This window comes from Drosophila miranda, chromosome XR (assembly GCF_003369915.1).
Source record: "Drosophila miranda strain MSH22 chromosome XR, D.miranda_PacBio2.1, whole genome shotgun sequence".
Taxonomy (NCBI): Eukaryota; Metazoa; Arthropoda; class Insecta; order Diptera; family Drosophilidae; genus Drosophila; species Drosophila miranda.
In genome coordinates, this window is record NC_046674.1 from 26,878,201 (window position 1) to 26,897,161 (window position 18,961).

The following is an 18,961-nucleotide window of genomic DNA, read 5'->3' on the forward strand; positions in this document are numbered from 1 at the left end:
CGGTGGTACTGTTTTTAAGTCAATTTATCGCGGTATTTTTGACCCAATAAAATGGATATATCTTATTGATCGCCTCTGAACTATGAACAGATTACTCCGCTCGAAGATTATCAAGGGACAGGCTGTCTGTACGCTGCACAATAAGTCGCATTTGCTGAATTTGGATCGCACAAACATTGTGCGTCTCATAATAACAGAGTCCGCTGTTGCCTTTAGTATTATCGTTATGGAGTGTCCGTAGGATACTGGACACGCTAGCGTTGGCGTTCATCCACAGAGTGCTGTATGTGATTCGGTTGGACATTGTGGCTGCTCTGCGCTACTGTGTGCTCAACGTGCTCCGCGTGGACTTCAAGCCTGCCAAAATTTTGGTAACTGCCAGCGCAACTACATTTCCAAGCTGTGCTACATAAGGTCATACATTAAAATTGGCGAGTTTTGAGCCCGCCAGAGCCAGAGCAATGCCAGGGCACCCTGTCTCTGCAAGCCCTGCGCTCGGATCCACTTTCAGGCGCCTCGGCCACTCCCTGGTTTGGCATGTGTCAAATGCAGTGCAGTCGCTGCAACGACTCCATCACTTACCAAGTGGTCAAGCCCTCTCCGGCGACTACCCCAAGAGAGCACCCCTCGTCGGCTGTAACCGGAGAAGGGGATTTTGTACGTGAGTGAAAGCAGTTCTCGGGCGGATATATTAGCGTGCCGCAATCTAAATTTCAAAACATCGTGCAGCAGTAGCCGTGAGCTAAAGAGGAAGCACACGCAGAACAGATAAACGCTTTATTTTGATAGTCCGGCGCTATCGGATCTCAACCTAAGCTGCTGGGGGATCGAGCCTAATTTCCACACGAGCCCTATTCTTCTGAGGAATAACCTGGAGCTCATCTTGAGCAGAAGCTCTAACGCCGGCTTGCTTTTCGGCTTATGTCATGATTAGGTCGTGTTCGTTTGTAATTTGTTTGTATTATTTGCACTGTTTTATAAGCAATTACCATAGCAATCTTTCGATTGATTGATCTTTGATTAAATTTTACATTAGGGGCAAGACAGGTGTGGGTCAATAATTTATATTTTGTAACTTCTTTTTCGTTTAGAAGAAGTGAAGATATTTTGTTAGTTTTCTGCCTAAACAAAATACATAGGGTTCGTCTTCATGAACTCTGGCATTATCAAACGCTTTGCGTACTCCTCCTGGGGAGAACGAAACTTGGTGCAGCTGGAAGAAAAGCAGTCAAGATGACATTATCAGAACGAAAATATGAAACAATAATAATAATAATATCGCACCCAGTAAGGTAGACACGTCCACGTGCCGCAGCCAAATGTGCCAAATATGCCGGAGCCGGATAAGACACTGCGCGGTTGCAACGAGGAAACATGTGACAAAGATTGTATGTCAATTTCTGCAGTACATCAATATCCAAGTTGCCCGTATTCTCGATTACGGTGTAACGCGTCGGCTTGGCCGTCCCCTGAATCGACTGATGGCTGACCATGAAGAACTGCATCTCATTGGGATGGACAATGGTGCGATCGACGACGGTTCCCGGAACAACGTTGTTGAACTTGTTGTATTGCGATGGAACTCCGTTCGGAAAGAAGCGCGTATGATGCCGCTTAACTACAATGACGCAGCAAATCTTGGGCTTAGTGTGCAGCTGAAAGGAGGCGAAGGTCGATTAGTGATATACAATTACAAGGTTTCTGGATGCAAGAGTTCAACTTACCTTGCTGCAGGCGGCAGAAATTCCCCTCAACTCTTTATTCTTGATGTTGGGAAACTGGCCATCGCTTACGCCATCACGATAATAGATTATGTGCTCGGGGTAGGATTGTTGGAACTTATGAAGTTCATCCTTGTAGTACAGTTTCTCGGCCTTGGCATCCAGGCACAGATTGACTTTGCGACTCTTCTGAAGAACCTGCCACGAAAATTAGGCAGGATCCTGCAATGCAATGCAAAGAACTTACCATCTTCTGAAGCTCGTCCACATACAGGTAGTTAATCTTGCCGTAGAGTATGGCCCATTTATGTGACTTTGGCTTGGGTTCAAGGAATTGAATGCCGTCCATGCGCCACGAACCGTTCCTCACCGAGGCCAAATTGTTTTTGTACTCAATCTGAGGCGCATTGAGCGTGCGTGTATTCACGACGATGAAGTCACTGCCCAGACGTATGCCAAAGTGGCTGATGGTCGGGTCTAAATTGTGCCTGAAATATTCCATCAAGCGGATGATCTTGGCCTTCCTCTCGTTGGTGGAAGTGGCAGCATACTTAATCATGGCCGCCACCTGATTAGCTCCATCCTTGCGCTGCGATACGATGAAAAGAAATCAAATCAGGAAATGATTTGCAGTGAAAGAAACTAGTTGAACTCACATTCAGTGTCTGCCCATCCTCAATGCGACATAGTTCGATAGGCAAGTAAATGTGCTTCAACGGCGGCCCAACATGCAAGCAGAGAAGGTTCGGAAACTTTAAATTATACTGCCGAGACTTGTAGTACTCTGCAACGGTCATTTCTTTTCCATCCAGCTCAAATGTCTGAGTGCTAGCCGGAACCTTACAAAGCCCGTTGACTCTGAAGACGCGCGGGGCGCTGCCAAGACAGGCAGGCGGCTCGTAAATTATATTTATGCCCGTTAGGAATGATTCAATATCAGAACGCTTATAGTCAAGATTTGTGCTTTTGTCAATTTTCTGTTATTTTTTGTAAGATTTTGGATGGATGGCGGCCGGGCCTGAAAGAGGTGTAATTTAACAAACAACAAACGATTTGAATTTAAAGAAAACAAAAGAATCGAATTAACATTAAAATTAAAATGAGGCGACCTCTGCCAAGGCAGTGGCTCCAGTGGCTCCAGTGGTTACAGTGGCTCCAGTGACTGCTTTGGCTGAGGCTCAGGCGTGTTTTTGTTGGCGGTTCTGGCTGCTGTTGTTGTGGTTGTGGGCGTGTGATTCCGGTGTGAGGTTTATAGAGTGTTGGCTAAAATTTATCCTGAAATATGAACAGATTGTTGGTCGCGGCCACTGCGATGATATTCTCTTCGGGATGCCAGGCGGTGTTCAGAATTTTCTTGTTAAAGTCGAGACAGTCCACGCTGATCTCGTCTTTCTTCCGTTTGCCACCAGTGCAAACTTTTCGCGGCTTGAGCACCGTCTTCGGCTTGATGATGTCCCTGGAGGCCTCCAGCGTGACATCCTTTTTCGAGTTGCGATCAAAGACACGGAAAAAGTTATTATAGCTGCCAGTCATGATCGAGCTATCCTTGCCGTTCCAACAGCACTCGAATTTGTCGAAAATGCAATCGTTCTCATACAGCGAGCACAGTTTAGCGCGCAGGTATTCGTGGACCGGATAGGTCTCAATGGGCTTGGTTTCCATATGCAAGTCCCACACCTTGATGCTCAGATAGTCCCGGGAGATCATATAGCGACCAGAATTGCTCAGCTTCACATCACTGATGGAGCTGATTATCTCGCTGAAGAAGCTGCGATTCGTTGGATTCTCGGGCTCCTCGAACTGTTTGCTGTGCCGGTCGCATAACGCCGCCGAACGCATATCACATAAACGTATTGTGCCCTTGGAGCTCGAATAGACGAACACATTGCACTCGGTCGGATGGAATTCGGCTGCCGTGATCACCTCGGTGAGCTCCTCCATGTTGGTTGGCTTGATGTCGACAATGTTGTAGCTCTGATTGACCACCTCCAGGTTCCAGAGATTGATGCGCAAATCGTCGGCGGACAGGAAAGTCTCTTGATCGGAATTAACGCTAATTGAATTTATGTGATAGGTATCTGCATTGGCGAAGGTGCGACGCGGCGAGGCCTCCACCATCAGCGGTATCTGCTTCACAGAAGGAACTCGTAAGGCGGTTACATTTTGGGGATCCCTGATCAGACCGTTCTCCTCTTTCGTGTTGTAGCCCTCAAAGGACTTGTCGCGCTCGCTGACCTTCCACAACTTGACCGTCTTGTCGTTGGTGGAGAGCAGAAAGTGCACTGGGTTCTTCTGTTGCAGCCATCGGATTTTGTTGATCTTCTCCTCGATCTCCAGCGACTTGAGGTAATCGAATTCGTGCTCGTGCGATTGGAATGTCGAATAGACATTGTATTCGCCGCGTCGCGGATTGGCGGCTTTCGAGGCAGGATCACGCTGAAAGATGACGACGCGACCGCCCTTGTCGCCGGTGGCCAGCAGCTCGCCATCGTGATTGAATTCCACGCAGGATATGATATCCGCATCTGTGACATCATCGTCCAAGGCGCCCTTAATCTGTGAGAAGCACCAGGACGCCTCTCCATTACCGGCCATGACAGTTGAACAGTTTGAACAGGAACAGTGTTGCTGATTCTGCTCTAAATAGTCAATGATCGTCATGGCCTTCGGAAAGGACTTGTGCGATATGTCCACATTGACAAACGGGCGATCGCCAAGCACAAATGTTTGATAGAGCCCAACCAGAGCTTCGTAGCCGTCGTTAAGATCAAAGGCACTTCCGGGCTCAGACCCTTTGAAGAAGGAGCGACCGGCGCGTATGGCGGTGTTATGACAGGGTGCTGCCAACACATCCTCCAGACACTGCAAGGCTCGCATGGGCTTGTCATATATCTTATCCTTCATATAGCTGTAAAAATGGAAAATTGCATTATGCCGATTCTCTGCCGACACATTTCGTTCAGTATAACGGTCCACTCACCTTCTCAGCGAGTTCAGATCGACCTTGAGTTCCAGAGTGTAATTCAAGATACGGCCATGGCGATCTGTTACCTGGACGGCAGGAAAGCAAGTTTCACTTCAAAGGTGCATCAAGCTCGGCGACAACACAACAACACTTACTTTCACTTCTTGGCCCTGGGAGCTGCATTTTAGCTTCACAACTGAGTAGCACGATGCACGTCCATCAAATGCGGCAATCGCACCGCCCAAGTGTTCAACTCTGTACTGCTCAAAAGCCTGACGATAGAACTTCTTAGGACGCTCTGGCGTGATCTTCACATCGTAGGCCACCGCAGGCATTTTGTCCAAGTTAACGTCGAGATAATTGACAGATACTTGACCAGGTTTTCCCAAAATTCCACGCGGCTGAGGCAGACCTCTGCCCTGGGCTCCTGGCCATTGGGGGAGTTCGCCTTGCGGCTGGCGAGAACTATAGAGCTGGGAGCCTCCTTGGCGTTGTTGATTGCCGCCCTGTCCTCGCTGTTGTCCTGCGTGCTGTTGTCGGTTCTGTTTTTCCATAGCATCGCTGTGTGGCTGCTGCTGCTTCTCTTCCTCCTTCTGCAAGCCAGAGGCGGCAGGACCTCCATTTGGGGGTGAGTAGCCTGTTCTCCATCCGCACCAGCAGCTAAAGATTCGTGAAGAGAGAAAGAATTGATGGTAAACAATCGATACACGGACCTGCGCTAAAAAGATCTAAAACAAAACAAAATATCCTCCAATATCCAAAATTGACGTGTAGAATTATTTTGTAACTAAATGTCAAACCTTCATTCTTACCCATATGAAATGGGAACAATCAAGTATGCCTTTGAATGAAATGTCAAAATTTCAAAAAAAACAAATATTTTTTTTTATTTTTTCAATTTTACTAAATTTGACCGAGTCCTGGATCCTACTATGCGATGGAAACATAACTTATGTAGGGATCTAGGGGGTTTTCGCTGTTGTTGGAACCGCACACGTATCGCATATTTACCGAATTTGTACCAAAAGGTACAACTCCACCTGCCTTTTTGTTGATGTTGTTGCAGGGGCTTCCCGACAACCCGACAACCCGCTTCAGGGTTTTTGGTTTTTAAAAATTCCCACTGCTGCTTTTAATTTTGTATTTCACTTACTATTTTCTTTTTCCATTTTTCTTTTTCTTTTCGATTTTATATCCTTTCCCGACGACTGAACTGTTTCGAATGACTGAAATATTTATTTCCTGTTGGCTAAACTTTTTGCTCTTTGTTTGTCGTATAACACTGTGCTGTGTGATCAATTCCAATAATCTTGTAGTCGAGTCTGTTTGTTTATGATTCAGTTTTATCAGGTGTGCAGTTAGTTATCGCTCAATTAAAAACTTCGACTTTCATTTCCTAGTAACGCTCTCAGAAAAACCAGAAAATTAGTTAGCGCTAATGCACATATGTATGTACCTCCAGCATTTAAACCAAATGGGCAGTGTAGTATGGTGTCGGAAGACAGAGCTGGACGTTCACAGCCTAAAGTCGTCGCTCTTCTCCTTGCACCGATCCGCTAAAATGAACGCTAAAATATAACGTTTTAGACATGCTATGGATGCGCTCCATGCAGCCCTGATCATTGATCCACGATCACCGATCCCTATCGCCAGAGCCAAATCCGGCTGCATATTGCGTTGAACGCGTGGGAGTCTCAGTTCAGATTGGTTTCGATTCGCCAGCCAGTTCCTATCTATATGAATTTTTTTTGGGTCAGCTTATCTGTGAATATAGCCTGGGGGCTCTCATCTTCTATCTGAGCTGTACCACCTCGCACCACGCTCCTTTATCCCTCGCATTTAAGTACTTTAAGTCCTTGGATATGTACACCGCCGCGGATACGTTATATTTGTAAAATGTAATTCCTCCCAACTGCATCCTCGCAGTCTCCCCAGTTAATCAGCGAAACAGCTCCTGCTCTTATACTGCGCCTATGCACTGCCCTACCCTACCCTACCATCATTGTAGAAACCCCCACTAGTCGTAGTTTACGGTTTAAGCGAATTTTTTTATAGTTTCTAAGTGGAAAATAAAATACAAAATCCACAACAGATTATATCATTCTTTCCTTATTCCGTCACTGCGCGAGACGCCCGCTTAGAGTCCGTGAAGAAGAGATATCAATTGGATTGGATAATATACTAAGTATATCCCTGAGGAATTTTTTTGCATTTAACAAAACGAAATGAAAGAATTGTTTATATCGGACTATCGGTCTATCTATTATAAATAATATCTACTCGTACTCGTATTCAAAGTCAAAATTCTCGTACCATCTGCAGGGGTATATCAAGACAAGAATTCTTTAGCTACGAATATGTTCAATTCCCCAGAATTTGCGCGAGTATATGAGTATACCATTATTTATACAGGTTCAGATATTATTGGAGGGATGGATGGGCGCGATTATTATTATTCGTACATCCAATACCAGTGACCTGGGACTTCCTTTCTGATGACCTGTGGGGAAATCTCCTGCGCCTGTGCCTGTGACTAGTCCAGGGGATCTCCGAAACCCCTTACAGAAGAGGCTAAAGGAGGAGGGAGAGGCCACACGCACACAAATGTTAGTCAGCCAAATCGAATCGAATCGGATCGTGGACAGCTTATAGCTACCTATTTCTTCGGTGGATTGCAGCTCCAGGCCAAGCAATACAACCTCATTGGTCTCTGTACAAATTGCGACTTAAGGTATTGTATTGCTGGTCCCATTTTTCCTCCCAGCTAAGAAGATTCCCGACAGCGATAGCAGGCTCTTTTGGATTGTCCATGGGATGCTTGCGCTTGCGTCCGTTGGGTTGCCCAATGGGTGGCCATGGCTCTGGCAATATCGACCTGCTGAGCTCCTCGTCGATTTTTTCCTTACGCTCCATCACTTGTTTTTTCCATGCTTCCTCCCACACAAGAAGATCGTGGACAGCCTTTTCGTCAACCGGATTGCACCCTGGTCTGGGCTGCCAAGCGCTGGGGGTTAGGCAAGGTGGGGAACTATAGACTTATAACTCTGTGAATGAAACCCGAGTCTGCTTTAAGTTTTTCGCTGCAGTGGAAAGGATATATACATCATGTGCAGCTTATGCGATAGCCTACCGAGTATTTCTGCAGAAGATGCATCTTCTTACCTTGAAATTTCATCGTTGACGTCATTCTGCGCTTCATCCTCGAATAATGCACTGAAATATAGAATTTTTGCATAGTGTTTTGCATGAAAATGAAATGAAAATGTTCTTTTAAATACCTCAAAATTTCTTGCTCCATGGTCTTCCTTTTTTGTTGTATACTCGCTCTGTCCTAATTCCCTGGTGTCAGTATTGTTCAGATGGCTCCTTTTAATTGAATCCTTTTTTTACCAATGAAGTGGAGTGGAAATATTGGTTTTTTACTTGTCACAAAAAATGCAACTCTGGCTTGGACTGAGCACTGGCCCAATACTGCTCAGCGTTAAGCCCAATCAAGTCACGAAACGTCTTTTAACACATATGTATATGTTCCGTGCACCGATGAACTTTTCCTGTACTGTACTGTTTTCTCCACTTTTTTGTTTGTTGCTGTTTGTTGATTAATTAATAATACAAAGGGGTTGCGTTATGGTTTGATCCATTCTCTATATTTTCCTAATTTTCTCACGCGGACCGCACTGAACCTATTTTATGCACTTACTTTCTACGAGGAAAACACTCTGGATCTGGCTTCGGGACCGGCTCAATTGCAGCAACATATTGCTACTTCACTTCACAGAAGGTCCAAAGGTCCTAGCCTAACGGGAATGAGTTTAAAGTATTGTGGCTCTTAACGAATAGCGCGGCATATAAGACGCATTCAATTTAACAGCTAACAATGTAAGGACATCATTTCATGTCGCTACTTGGTTCATATATCCTGTGTGAACAAAATTTTCATAAAATCATAAAAGCTCCGCTTAGAGTACGACGCTACAACCGACCAACTCAATAAGGAGTTACCATCATAACCGATCATAGACATCATTTTATGCAGATAACATGGAGGAAATGAAAGAGGTAAGAGAGATGATATTTATCAACAAAAAAAACATTTTAATTTGGTAAAAAAAAAAAAAATCTATATTTAAATTTTAGGTTCTTGAAACGCTGAACCCAGAAGATTCTGAATCTATTGAGCTGGGAAAAGAGCTGGTAGAAGCGAAGGTGCTACCATTAGCAAAGTCAATGGATTCATTTAAGGAAGCTGAAAATATTGTTTATAACATAACTGGTGGTTTTGGAATGGATTTCAAAACGTCAGAGCCTCTTAAATAATAATTTAGAGAAAATGTTGTATATATCCTCTAGTTTACTAGTTGACAATTGTTAATCAAATTTCAATATATATATCACTTTTAAATCGTTTTTATATTATTGTGATTTGATTAACATATGCATATTTTGGCATATATCTTGCGGATGGAGACTGGGCAACTGCACGGAGAACGTCAGTAGTGATTTTGGGAATGAAGATTCAGCGGCATTTAGATTTTATATTATTTATTGGTTTGTATTAAGCCCAAAACGAAGCCAAGCCTCGAAAACCATCGACTACGATTCGCTTTTAACGCATACATTGTACAATGTGCAGTATTAAATAAAAAGTTTAAAATGGAAAAAAAGTTATAAAATATTTTATTTTATTGAGATGTAATTGGGATGTAGATAACAGTGGCGCCATTCGGTTTTATTCATTTTCTGACAGTCTGGCAGCGCCTATACACAGCTGCTGAAGCGAAAGCACCGTTATACTGTACAAATGTAGGCAATGTGAAAATAATTAAATAAATCGAAAATCTCTCATTATGAGTTAATTTTCAGTAGCTAATCGACAAATTGAGCTTGTGCTTACCACGCCGAAGCGCAATCACTTGCTTAAGGATGTTCCCCCATCCGCACCAGGTGTCAGATTCTCGGCCGCGGTGCATATGGTACTGTTTTTAAGTCAATTTATCGCGGTATTTTTGACCCAATAAAATGGATATATCTTATTGATCGCCTCTGAACTATGAACAGATTACTCCGCTCGAAGATTATCAAGGGACAGGCTGTCTGTACGCTGCACAATAAGTCGCATTTGCTGAATTTGGATCGCACAAACATTGTGCGTCTCATAATAACAGAGTCCGCTGTTGCCTTTAGTATTATCGTTATGGAGTGTCCGTAGGATACTGGACACGCTAGCGTTGGCGTTCATCCACAGAGTGCTGTATGTGATTCGGTTGGACATTGTGGCTGCTCTGCGCTACTGTGTGCTCAACGTGCTCCGCGTGGACTTCAAGCCTGCCAAAATTTTGGTAACTGCCAGCGCAACTACATCTCCAAGCTGTGCTACATAGGGTCATACATTAAAATTGGCGAGTTTTGAGCCCGCCAGAGCCAGAGCAATGCCAGGGGCACCCTGTCTCTGCAAGCCCTGCGCTCGGATTCACTTTCAGGCGCCTCGGCCACTCCCTGGTTTGGCATGTGTCAAATGCAGTGCAGTCGCTGCAACGACTCCATCACTTACCAAGTGGTCAAGCCCTCTCCGGCGACTACCCCAAGAGAGCACCCCTCGTCGGCTGTAACGTGAATTTGTACGTGAGTGAAAGCAGTTCTCGGGCGGATATATTAGCGTGCCGCAATCTAAATTTCAAAACATCGTGCAGCAGTAGCCGTGAGCTAAAGAGGAAGCACACGCAGAACAGATAAACGCTTTATTTTGATAGTCCGGCGCTATCGGATCTCAACCTAAGCTGCTGGGGGATCGAGCCTAATTTCCACACGAGCCCTATTCTTCTGAGGAATAACCTGGAGCTCATCTTGAGCAGAAGCTCTCCCGCCGGCTTGCTTTTCGGCTTATGTCGTGATTAGGTCGTGTTTGTTTGTAATTTGTTTGTATTATTTGCACTGTTTTATAAGCAATTACCAAAGCAATCTTTCGATTGATTGATCTTTGATTAAATTTTACATTAGGGGCAAGACAGGTGTGGGTCAATAATTTATATTTTGTAACTTCTTTTTCGTTTAGAAGAAGTGAAGATATTTTGTTAGTTTTCTGCCTAAACAAAATACATAGGGTTCGTCTTCATGAACTCTGGCATTATCAAACGCTTTGCGTACTCCTCCTGGGGAGAACGAAACTTGGTGCAGCTGGTCAGCAGTCAAGATGACATTATCAGAACGAAAATATGAAACAATAATAATAATAATATCGCACCCAGTAAGGTAGACACGTCCACGTGCCGCAGCCAAATGTGCCAAATATGCCGGAGCCGGGTAAGACACTGCGCGGTTGCAACGAGGAAACATGTGACAAAGATTGTATGTCAATTTCTGCAGTACATCAATATCCAAGTTGCCCGTATTCTCGATTACGGTGTAACGCGTCGGCTTGGCCGTCCCCTGAATCGACTGATGGCTGACCATGAAGAACTGCATCTCATTGGGATGGACAATGGTGCGATCGACGACGGTTCCCGGAACAACGTTGTTGAACTTGTTGTATTGCGATGGAACTCCGTTCGGAAAGAAGCGCGTATGATGCCGCTTAACTACAATGACGCAGCAAATCTTGGGCTTAGTGTGCAGCTGAAAGGAGGCGAAGGTCGATTAGTGATATACAATTACAAGGTTTCTGGATGCAAGAGTTCAACTTACCTTGCTGCAGGCGGCAGAAATTCCCCTCAACTCTTTATTCTTGATGTTGGGAAACTGGCCATCGCTTACGCCATCACGATAATAGATAGTCTCGATCATGCTCTCGTTGAATACGGACGCGTTCCAACATCGCTGTGAAAGACTTTGCAAAAGCAATAAAAACGGACAAGCCCACTACAGTGGCAACAACAAACAACTTACTTGTGTGAAAACGTTTAAGCGCGCGGTACTCGTGAAACTAAGTGCCGCTCGTGAATCTAAGCGCGCGGTACCAGTGGGACTAAGCGCCGCTCGGGTTCCTTAGCGCGCGGTACTCGTGTGGGCCCCGTCGCTCGCGGGCCCCCAAAGCGGGCGCGACCTACGGTCAGTGCACGCGCCTACAGACTAGACCTCAACTTCGTCTGGGTTAAACGCCCAAACCTACCTGACTTAAAAATGGAACTACGTTCATCTAAGTCCCTTACTAAAGTCTCTCGTAGCATTAACAAACCGTCAACTGCTGATCCAATGAGTTCTGCTACTGCCTCAGCTCTTAAAGCCCAGCTCACTTCAGAACTGACAATACTTAATTCTACGCAAAAGCAAGTTAACGACCAACGTGCTACGGATGGTCCCAATAACATTCCCCACTACCATGCCCCACAGCCAACTGACGACCCTCATGTTTCTTGGCAGGACAGAGGAGCTCTCCCTCCTCCAAAAAGGAAACTTCACTCAACTGAACGCAGTCTCCCAAGTAGTCGAAACCCTTCTTTCGCAAACTACTATGCGCCACTCGCGGACACTGACGACCCAACTGCCGACGGTACCGAAGATATGGACCTCAGCCCTCACAAGGAGTGTAATGAATCCCCTATAACCAAACGCAACCCTCTGCCTCCTCCAATCATCATACCCGGGGTAAACGACATCGCAATGTTCTGGTCAATGCTGGATACGTTGGCAAGCCCCGAAAATTACCGTATAAAAACAAGCACTGGAGGACAAATTAGACTCCTATGCAACGACTCAACCACTTACCGCAAAATCGCCTCCGCGTTGATGGCTAAAGGCGTTCTCTGTCATAGCTACCAGTTGAAAGAAGAACGGTCATATAGAGTAGTAATCAAAAATCTTCACCACTCCACCCCAACTGATTATATTAAGCAAGATCTCATGGCCAAGGGGCATCTAGCCCGATTCATCCACAATCCTCTTAACAGAGCGACCAAGAAGCAGCTCAGCTTATTTTTCGTGGACTTAGAGCCAAATGAAAATAATAAAGAGATTTTCAAAGTATCAGACCTCTGCAGACAAAAGATAACTGTTGAGCAGCCACAACGCAAACAGGAGATATCACAGTGTCACCGTTGTCAAGAATACGAACACACCAAAAGATATTGCAACAAAAAATTTGTTTGTGTTAAATGCGGGGGTCCGCATGCCACCATAGAATGCTCAAAGCCACAAGACGTCGAGCCCAAGTGTGCCAACTGTCTTGGCTCCCACACTGCCAATTATAGAGGTTGTAGGGTCTACCAACAGCTTCTATTGAAATTGTACCCACAACCATCACAGGTAAATTGGGAAAACACTCATCAGGCGCAACCTAGGGGAAAGAATACTTCTGGGCGCACCCAGAAAAACTCTCGCTCGCTCTCGAGAAGCAGCAGACAGAGGGACATGCCACGACATGCAACGATATGTCCATTTCCCAGCCAAAAAGTCAGGAAAAACATATATCCTATGCTGAAGTCGCTAGCGGAGCCCAGCACCGATCAAGGAGTATAGCAAGAGAACCAGGAAACCGGAACCCATCCCGTACTCGTACCCAACCAGAATCACCTCACAACACGCCTCTTGAGAACAAGCTAATGAATCTTGCAGATAAGCTAGACCAATTCATGCTAATGCAAAACAGGCTTATGAAAATGCAAGAGCAGATCCTCAACATTCTCTCAGCCACTAGCCTCTCAAAATGCCTTACCGTATAGGTATTTGGAATGCGTCGGGCATAGCCAACAAAAGCCTAGAACTCAAAAACTTCATTGCATCGAATCAAATCGACATAATGCTTCTCTCGTAAACGCACTTCTGCAGCAGAACAACATTCAAACTAATAGGATACGAACTCTACACTGCAAATCATCCCTCCGATAGTTTCAGAGGAGGATCTGCTATCCTCATCCGCAGCAGCCTCAAGCACTTCCCAATCAACCCCATTACAGATGGCCAAATTCAAGCCGCTAACATGGTGCTAAGCACCTCTCTAGGAGAAACAACTATCTCGGCTATCTACTGTCCTCCTGCTACCTTATGGACAAGTTCTCAGTTCCGCTCTTTATTATCTAGTTTTGGGCCAAAATACATTGCAGCTGGGGACTGGAATGCGAAGCACCAATGGTGGGGAAACCCTCGCTCCTGCCCTAGAGGTCGCGAAATCCACGACTATATAGTCTCAAGTGGAGCCAACATTCTTGCCACTGGCTCTGCAACCCACTACCCATACGACTCCCACAGATCGCCTAGTGCCTTGGATTTCGCTATCTACAAAGGCGTTCCCCATAGATTCCTGCACATACAAGCGAACTTCGACCTTCCCTCCGATCACCTACCGCTTCTCATAGAAATGCACTTATCCCCTGTCAACTACCCCACTAAACAGAAGCTCCTGCACAGTCGAGCAAACATTGAGATTTTTCAAACCCATTTGGAAGATCACATCCGACTTAACGAGAGATTCGAGTCTCCAGAAGACATTGACGCGGCTGTACGCTCGCTTAATAGCCTCATCCAGGAAGCAGCTCTCTCCGCAGAACCACCCACGTCCGAGGAGCGCTCGACCCGACCTGCTGCATCACCTGACCCTCACATCGAAAACCTTGTGCGTATCAAGAGAAGACTAAGGAAAGCTTTCATAAGAACTCACGACCCAGACACTAAAGCTCAGATGCACAGAGCGGGCAGAAACTTAAAAAAGGCCCTCGCTGAGAAAAGCAGCAAACACTTCGACGAAATGCTAAAAAGAGCCGATACAACCGAAAGTAGCCAGGTCAATCTCTGGAAACTCACCCGTGGCATCAAGAGGCAGCCACTGTGCAGCTTTCCATTAAGAAACGACAACGGTACCTGGGTGAAGTCTGACTTGGAAAAGCAGAAGCGTTCGCTAGAAATTTAGAGACCAGATTCACTCCAGCCGATGTAGCACCTCAAGATCACACGCGAGCACTCTCCTGGTACTTAGAAGCGCCCCTACAGATGTCGATACCAACCAAGCCAGTTTCACCTTCTGAAGTCCAAGCGGAAATAAAAGCTCTTGTGAACAACAAAGCTCCTGGGCACGATTTAATAGATGCCCGCATCGCAAAACTGCTTCCACGCAAGGGAGTTATGTTTCTAGTTGCACTCTACAACGCCATCCTTCGCATCGGCCACTTCCCCACCCAATGGAAGTGTGCAATGATTGTGATGATACTAAAGCCAGGTAAACCAACGTCAGCCCTAGAGTCATACAGACCAATAAGCCTACTGCCAGTTTTCTCCAAGATATTCGAAAGAATATTCTTGAGCAGAATGGTGGCTGAAAGCTGCGTCAAGGAAGCTATTCCACAGCACCAATTCGGTTTCAGAAGACAGCACGGGACTCCGGAACAAGTACACAGAGTGGCTCAACACATCCTCAACGCTTATGAAACTAAGCAATACTGCTCAGGGGTGTTTCTCGACGTGAAACAAGCTTTCGACAAAGTCTGGCACAAGGGACTTTTATATAAATTAAAGATTCTACCCGCCCCCAGTATTCAGTCATAAAGTCATTTTTGGGAGAAAGAACGTTTATTGTCACAATCAAGGACGCTATTTCAGACATAAAAATTATCAGAGCTGGAGTTCCACAAGGCAGCGTCCTTGGGCCAATCCTGTACACATTGTTTACACGCGACATGCCGCTACCGCACGTCAACCCAAGCAACTTCCTGGTCGCCACTTACGCTGACGATACTGCTATTCTTTCGTCATCCACCTGCTACAGAGCCGTTGCTGAACAACTTCAAATCTACCTCGAATCCGTGGAAAAATGGGCAAAAAAATGGAACATCACAATTAACGAAACAAAGTCAGTTAACGTAAATTTTACTCTAAGAAGCAAGCACCCACCAGACCTAACCTTCAACGGAAATATAATTCCGCGCAAGAGCAGTCACTGCTACCTCGGTGTCCACTTCGATAAAAGCCTAACTTGGGGACCGCATATCAGAGCTACAGTCATCAAATGTCAAAACAAACTCAAAAAGTTGCACTGGCTCATGAACTCAAAAAGTAAGCTTCCCCTACGCAATAAAGTCATATTGTACAAGGCAACTATAATCCCTATATGGACATATGCCATTCAAGTCTGGGGATGTGCAGCGAAGACGCATCTGAATAAAATCAGAGTCATGCAAGCGAAGGCTCTAAGGGCGATGACAGGTGCCCCGTGGTTTGTTCGGACCACAATGCTGGAAAGAGATCTCCTCATCCCAAAAATTGGAGATCAAATAAACCATCATAGCAGTCGATACAACGATAGGCTCATTAACCATCCAAATGAAACAGCTAGAGGATTACTGCACCCCCAAATCCCACGCAGACTCAAACGTCTCCACCCATTGAACATAAAAAATAGAAAAATTTGCTGAATAACACATCATTAAAATGTATATATAAACCTAATCATTAAACTCTTATAATATGTAGTAAGCCAATGTAAATATCACTAATATTAGATCATAGTTTAAGTAAAGCTGATTTCTAATAAAATAAAATAAAAAAAAAAATAACATAAAAAAAACGATATTAGATTATGTGCTCGGGGTAGGATTGTTGGAACTTATGAAGTTCATCCTTGTAGTACAGTTTCTCGGCCTTGGCATCCAGGCACAGATTGACTTTGCGACTCTTCTGAAGAACCTGCCACGAAAATTAGGCAGGATCCTGCAATGCAATGCAAAGAACTTACCATCTTCTGAAGCTCGTCCACATACAGGTAGTTAATCTTGCCGTAGAGTATGGCCCATTTATGTGACTTTGGCTTGGGTTCAAGGAATTGCATGCCATCCATGCGCCACGAACCGTTCCTCACCGAGGCCAAATTGTTTTTGTACTCAATCTGAGGCGCATTGAGCGTGCGTGTATTCACGACGATGAAGTCACTGCCCAGACGTATGCCAAAGTGGCTGATGGTCGGGTCTAAATTGTGCCTGAAATATTCCATCAAGCGGATGATCTTGGCCTTCCTCTCGTTGGTGGAAGTGGCAGCATACTTAATCATGGCCGCCACCTGATTAGCTCCATCCTTGCGCTGCGATACGATGAAAAGAAATCAAATCAGGAAATGATTTGCAGTGAAAGAAACTAGTTGAACTCACATTCAGTGTCTGCCCATCCTCAATGCGACATAGTTCGATAGGCAAGTAAATGTGCTTCAACGGCGGCCCAACATGCAAGCAGAGAAGGTTCGGAAACTTTAAATTATACTGCCGAGACTTGTAGTACTCTGCAACGGTCATTTCTTTTCCATCCAGCTCAAATGTCTGAGTGCTAGCCGGAACCTTACAAAGCCCGTTGACTCTGAAGACGCGCGGGGCGCTGCCAAGACAGGCAGGCGGCTCGTAAATTATATTTATGCCCGTTAGGAATGATTCAATATCAGAACGCTTATAGTCAAGATTTGTGCTTTTGTCAATTTTCTGTTATTTTTTGTAAGATTTTGGATGGATGGCGGCCGGGCCTGAAAGAGGTGTAATTTAACAAACAACAAACGATTTGAATTTAAAGAGAACAAAAGAATCGAATTAACATTAAAATTAAAATGAGGCGACCTCTGCCAAGGCAGTGGCTCCAGTGGCTCCAGTGGTTACAGTGGCTCCAGTGACTGCTTTGGCTGAGGCTCAGGCGTGTTTTTGTTGGCGGTTCTGGCTGCTGTTGTTGTGGTTGTGGGCGTGTGATTCCGGTGTGAGGTTTAAAGAGTGTTGGCTAAAATTTATCCTGAAATATGAACAGATTGTTGGTCGCGGCCACTGCGATGATATTCTCTTCGGGATGCCAGGCGGTGTGCAGAATTTTCTTGTTAAAGTCGAGACAGTCCACGCTGATCTCGTCTTTCTTCCGTTTGCCACCAGTGCAAACTTTTCGCGGCTTGAGCACCGTCTTCGGCTTGATGATGTCCCTGGAGGCCTCCAGCGTGACATCCTTTTTCGAGTTGCGATCAAAGACACGGAAAAAGTTATTATAGCTGCCAGTCATGATCGAGCTATCCTTGCCGTTCCAACAGCACTCGAATTTGTCGAAAATGCAATCGTTCTCATACAGCGAGCACAGTTTAGCACGCAGGTATTCGTGGACCGGATAGGTCTCAATGGGCTTGGTTTCCATATGCAAGTCCCACACCTTGATGCTCAGATAGTCCCGGGAGATCATATAGCGACCAGAATTGCTCAGCTTCACATCACTGATGCAGCTGATTATCTCGCTGAAGAAGCTGCGATTCGTTGGATTCTCGGGCTCCTCGAACTGTTTGCTGTGCCGGTCGCATAACGCCGCCGAACGCATATCACATAAACGTATTGTGCCCTTGGAGCTCGAATAGACGAACACATTGCACTCGGTCGGATGGAATTCGGCTGCCGTGATCACCTCGGTGAGCTCCTCCATGTTGGTTGGCTTGATGTCGACAATGTTGTAGCTCTGATTGACCACCTCCAGGTTCCAGAGATTGATGCGCAAATCGTCGGCGGACAGGAAAGTCTCTTGATCGGAATTAACGCTAATTGAATTTATGTGATAGGTATGTGCATTGGCGAAGGTGCGACGCGGCGAGGCCTCCACCATCAGCGGTATCTGCTTCACAGAAGGAACTCGTAAGGCGGTTACATTTTGGGGATCCCTGATCAGACCGTTCTCCTCTTTCGTGTTGTAGCCCTCAAAGGACTTGTCGCGCTCGCTGACCTTCCACAACTTGACCGTCTTGTCGTTGGTGGAGAGCAGAAAGTGCACTGGGTTCTTCTGTTGCAGCCATCGGATTTTGTTGATCTTCTCCTCGATCTCCAGCGACTTGAGGTAATCGAATTCGGGCTCGTGCGATTGGAATGTCGAATAGACATTGTATTCGCCGCGTCGCGGATTGGCGGCTTTCGAGGCAGGATCACGCTGAAAGATGACGACGCGACCGCCCTTGTCGCCGGTGGCCAGCAGCTCGCCATCGTGATTGAATTCCACGCAGGATATGATATCCGCATCTGTGACATCATCGTCCAAGGCGCCCTTAATCTGTGAGAAGCACCAGGACGCCTCTCCATTACCGGCCATGACAGTTGAACAGTTTGAACAGGAACAGTGTTGCTGATTCTGCTCTAAATAGTCAATGATCGTCATGGCCTTCGGAAAGGACTTGTGCGATATGTCCACATTGACAAACGGGCGATCGCCAAGCACAAATGTTTGATAGAGCCCAACCAGAGCTTCGTAGCCGTCGTTAAGATCAAAGGCACTTCCGGGCTCAGACCTTTTGAAGAAGGAGCGACCGGCGCGTATGGCGGTGTTATGACAGGGTGCTGCCAACACATCCTCCAGACACTGC

The 18,961-nt window shown here is 45.7% G+C and overlaps 4 protein-coding genes and 2 pseudogenes across 4 annotated transcripts; 1 reads left to right on the forward strand and 5 right to left on the reverse strand.

Annotated features, from left to right (window-relative positions):
• Window positions 1–1,019: 1,019 nt before the first annotated feature.
• On the reverse strand, window positions 1,020–2,616 carry LOC117186806 (protein argonaute-2-like). Its single transcript, XM_033388095.1, has 5 exons — window positions 2,378–2,616; window positions 1,969–2,310; window positions 1,725–1,919; window positions 1,285–1,655; window positions 1,020–1,213 (listed from the first exon to the last, which is right to left on the reverse strand). The coding sequence occupies exons 1-5, from the start codon at window positions 2,516–2,518 to the stop codon at window positions 1,123–1,125; spliced, it is 1,140 nt and encodes a 379-aa protein (XP_033243986.1). The 5' UTR covers window positions 2,519–2,616; the 3' UTR covers window positions 1,020–1,122.
• An 88-nt stretch (window positions 2,617–2,704) lies between these two features.
• Window positions 2,705–5,318, reverse strand: LOC117186802 (protein phosphatase PP2A 55 kDa regulatory subunit-like). Its single transcript, XM_033388090.1, has 3 exons — window positions 4,842–5,318; window positions 4,702–4,772; window positions 2,705–4,629 (listed from the first exon to the last, which is right to left on the reverse strand). Exons 1-3 carry the CDS (start codon window positions 5,238–5,240, stop codon window positions 2,985–2,987), a joined length of 2,115 nt encoding a protein of 704 aa, XP_033243981.1. The 5' UTR covers window positions 5,241–5,318; the 3' UTR covers window positions 2,705–2,984.
• Window positions 5,319–9,542: 4,224 nt separating this feature from the next.
• LOC117186750 lies at window positions 9,543–10,402 on the forward strand (annotated as a pseudogene).
• A 296-nt stretch (window positions 10,403–10,698) lies between these two features.
• On the reverse strand, window positions 10,699–11,481 carry LOC117186812 (protein argonaute-2-like). Its single transcript, XM_033388101.1, has 3 exons — window positions 11,368–11,481; window positions 10,928–11,298; window positions 10,699–10,860 (listed from the first exon to the last, which is right to left on the reverse strand). Exons 1-3 carry the CDS (start codon window positions 11,464–11,466, stop codon window positions 10,770–10,772), a joined length of 561 nt encoding a protein of 186 aa, XP_033243992.1. The 5' UTR covers window positions 11,467–11,481; the 3' UTR covers window positions 10,699–10,769.
• A 4,539-nt stretch (window positions 11,482–16,020) lies between these two features.
• LOC117186810 (protein argonaute-2-like) lies at window positions 16,021–17,033 on the reverse strand. The gene is made up of 3 exons (XM_033388100.1): window positions 16,752–17,033; window positions 16,343–16,684; window positions 16,021–16,293 (listed from the first exon to the last, which is right to left on the reverse strand). The coding sequence occupies exons 1-3, from the start codon at window positions 16,890–16,892 to the stop codon at window positions 16,180–16,182; spliced, it is 597 nt and encodes a 198-aa protein (XP_033243991.1). The 5' UTR covers window positions 16,893–17,033; the 3' UTR covers window positions 16,021–16,179.
• A 45-nt stretch (window positions 17,034–17,078) lies between these two features.
• The window catches only part of LOC108157340, a 29,910-nt pseudogene continuing 28,027 nt past the window's right edge, over window positions 17,079–18,961 (reverse strand).

Coding starts and splice junctions, on each gene's coding strand:
- LOC117186806 (XM_033388095.1), bottom strand. CDS start 2,518: ATGACCGTTGCAGAGTACTACAAGTCTCGGCAGTATAATTTAAAGTTT. Junction 1,920..1,968: donor TGGACGAGCTTCAGAAGATG/GTAAGTTCTTTG, acceptor TTTTCGTGGCAG/GTTCTTCAGAAGAGTCGCAA. Junction 1,214..1,284: donor GGACGTGTCTACCTTACTGG/GTGCGATATTAT, acceptor CTTTTCTTCCAG/CTGCACCAAGTTTCGTTCTC.
- LOC117186802 (XM_033388090.1), bottom strand. CDS start 5,240: ATGGAAAAACAGAACCGACAACAGCACGCAGGACAACAGCGAGGACAG. Junction 4,773..4,841: donor CCCAGGGCCAAGAAGTGAAA/GTAAGTGTTGTT, acceptor CCTGCCGTCCAG/GTAACAGATCGCCATGGCCG. Junction 4,630..4,701: donor GATCTGAACTCGCTGAGAAG/GTGAGTGGACCG, acceptor CCATTTTTACAG/CTATATGAAGGATAAGATAT.
- LOC117186812 (XM_033388101.1), bottom strand. CDS start 11,466: ATGATCGAGACTATCTATTATCGTGATGGCGTAAGCGATGGCCAGTTT. Junction 11,299..11,367: donor TTTCTGCCGCCTGCAGCAAG/GTAAGTTGAACT, acceptor GCCTCCTTTCAG/CTGCACACTAAGCCCAAGAT. Junction 10,861..10,927: donor GGACGTGTCTACCTTACTGG/GTGCGATATTAT, acceptor ACTGCTGACCAG/CTGCACCAAGTTTCGTTCTC.
- LOC117186810 (XM_033388100.1), bottom strand. CDS start 16,892: ATGACCGTTGCAGAGTACTACAAGTCTCGGCAGTATAATTTAAAGTTT. Junction 16,685..16,751: donor AGGATGGGCAGACACTGAAT/GTGAGTTCAACT, acceptor ATCGTATCGCAG/CGCAAGGATGGAGCTAATCA. Junction 16,294..16,342: donor TGGACGAGCTTCAGAAGATG/GTAAGTTCTTTG, acceptor TTTTCGTGGCAG/GTTCTTCAGAAGAGTCGCAA.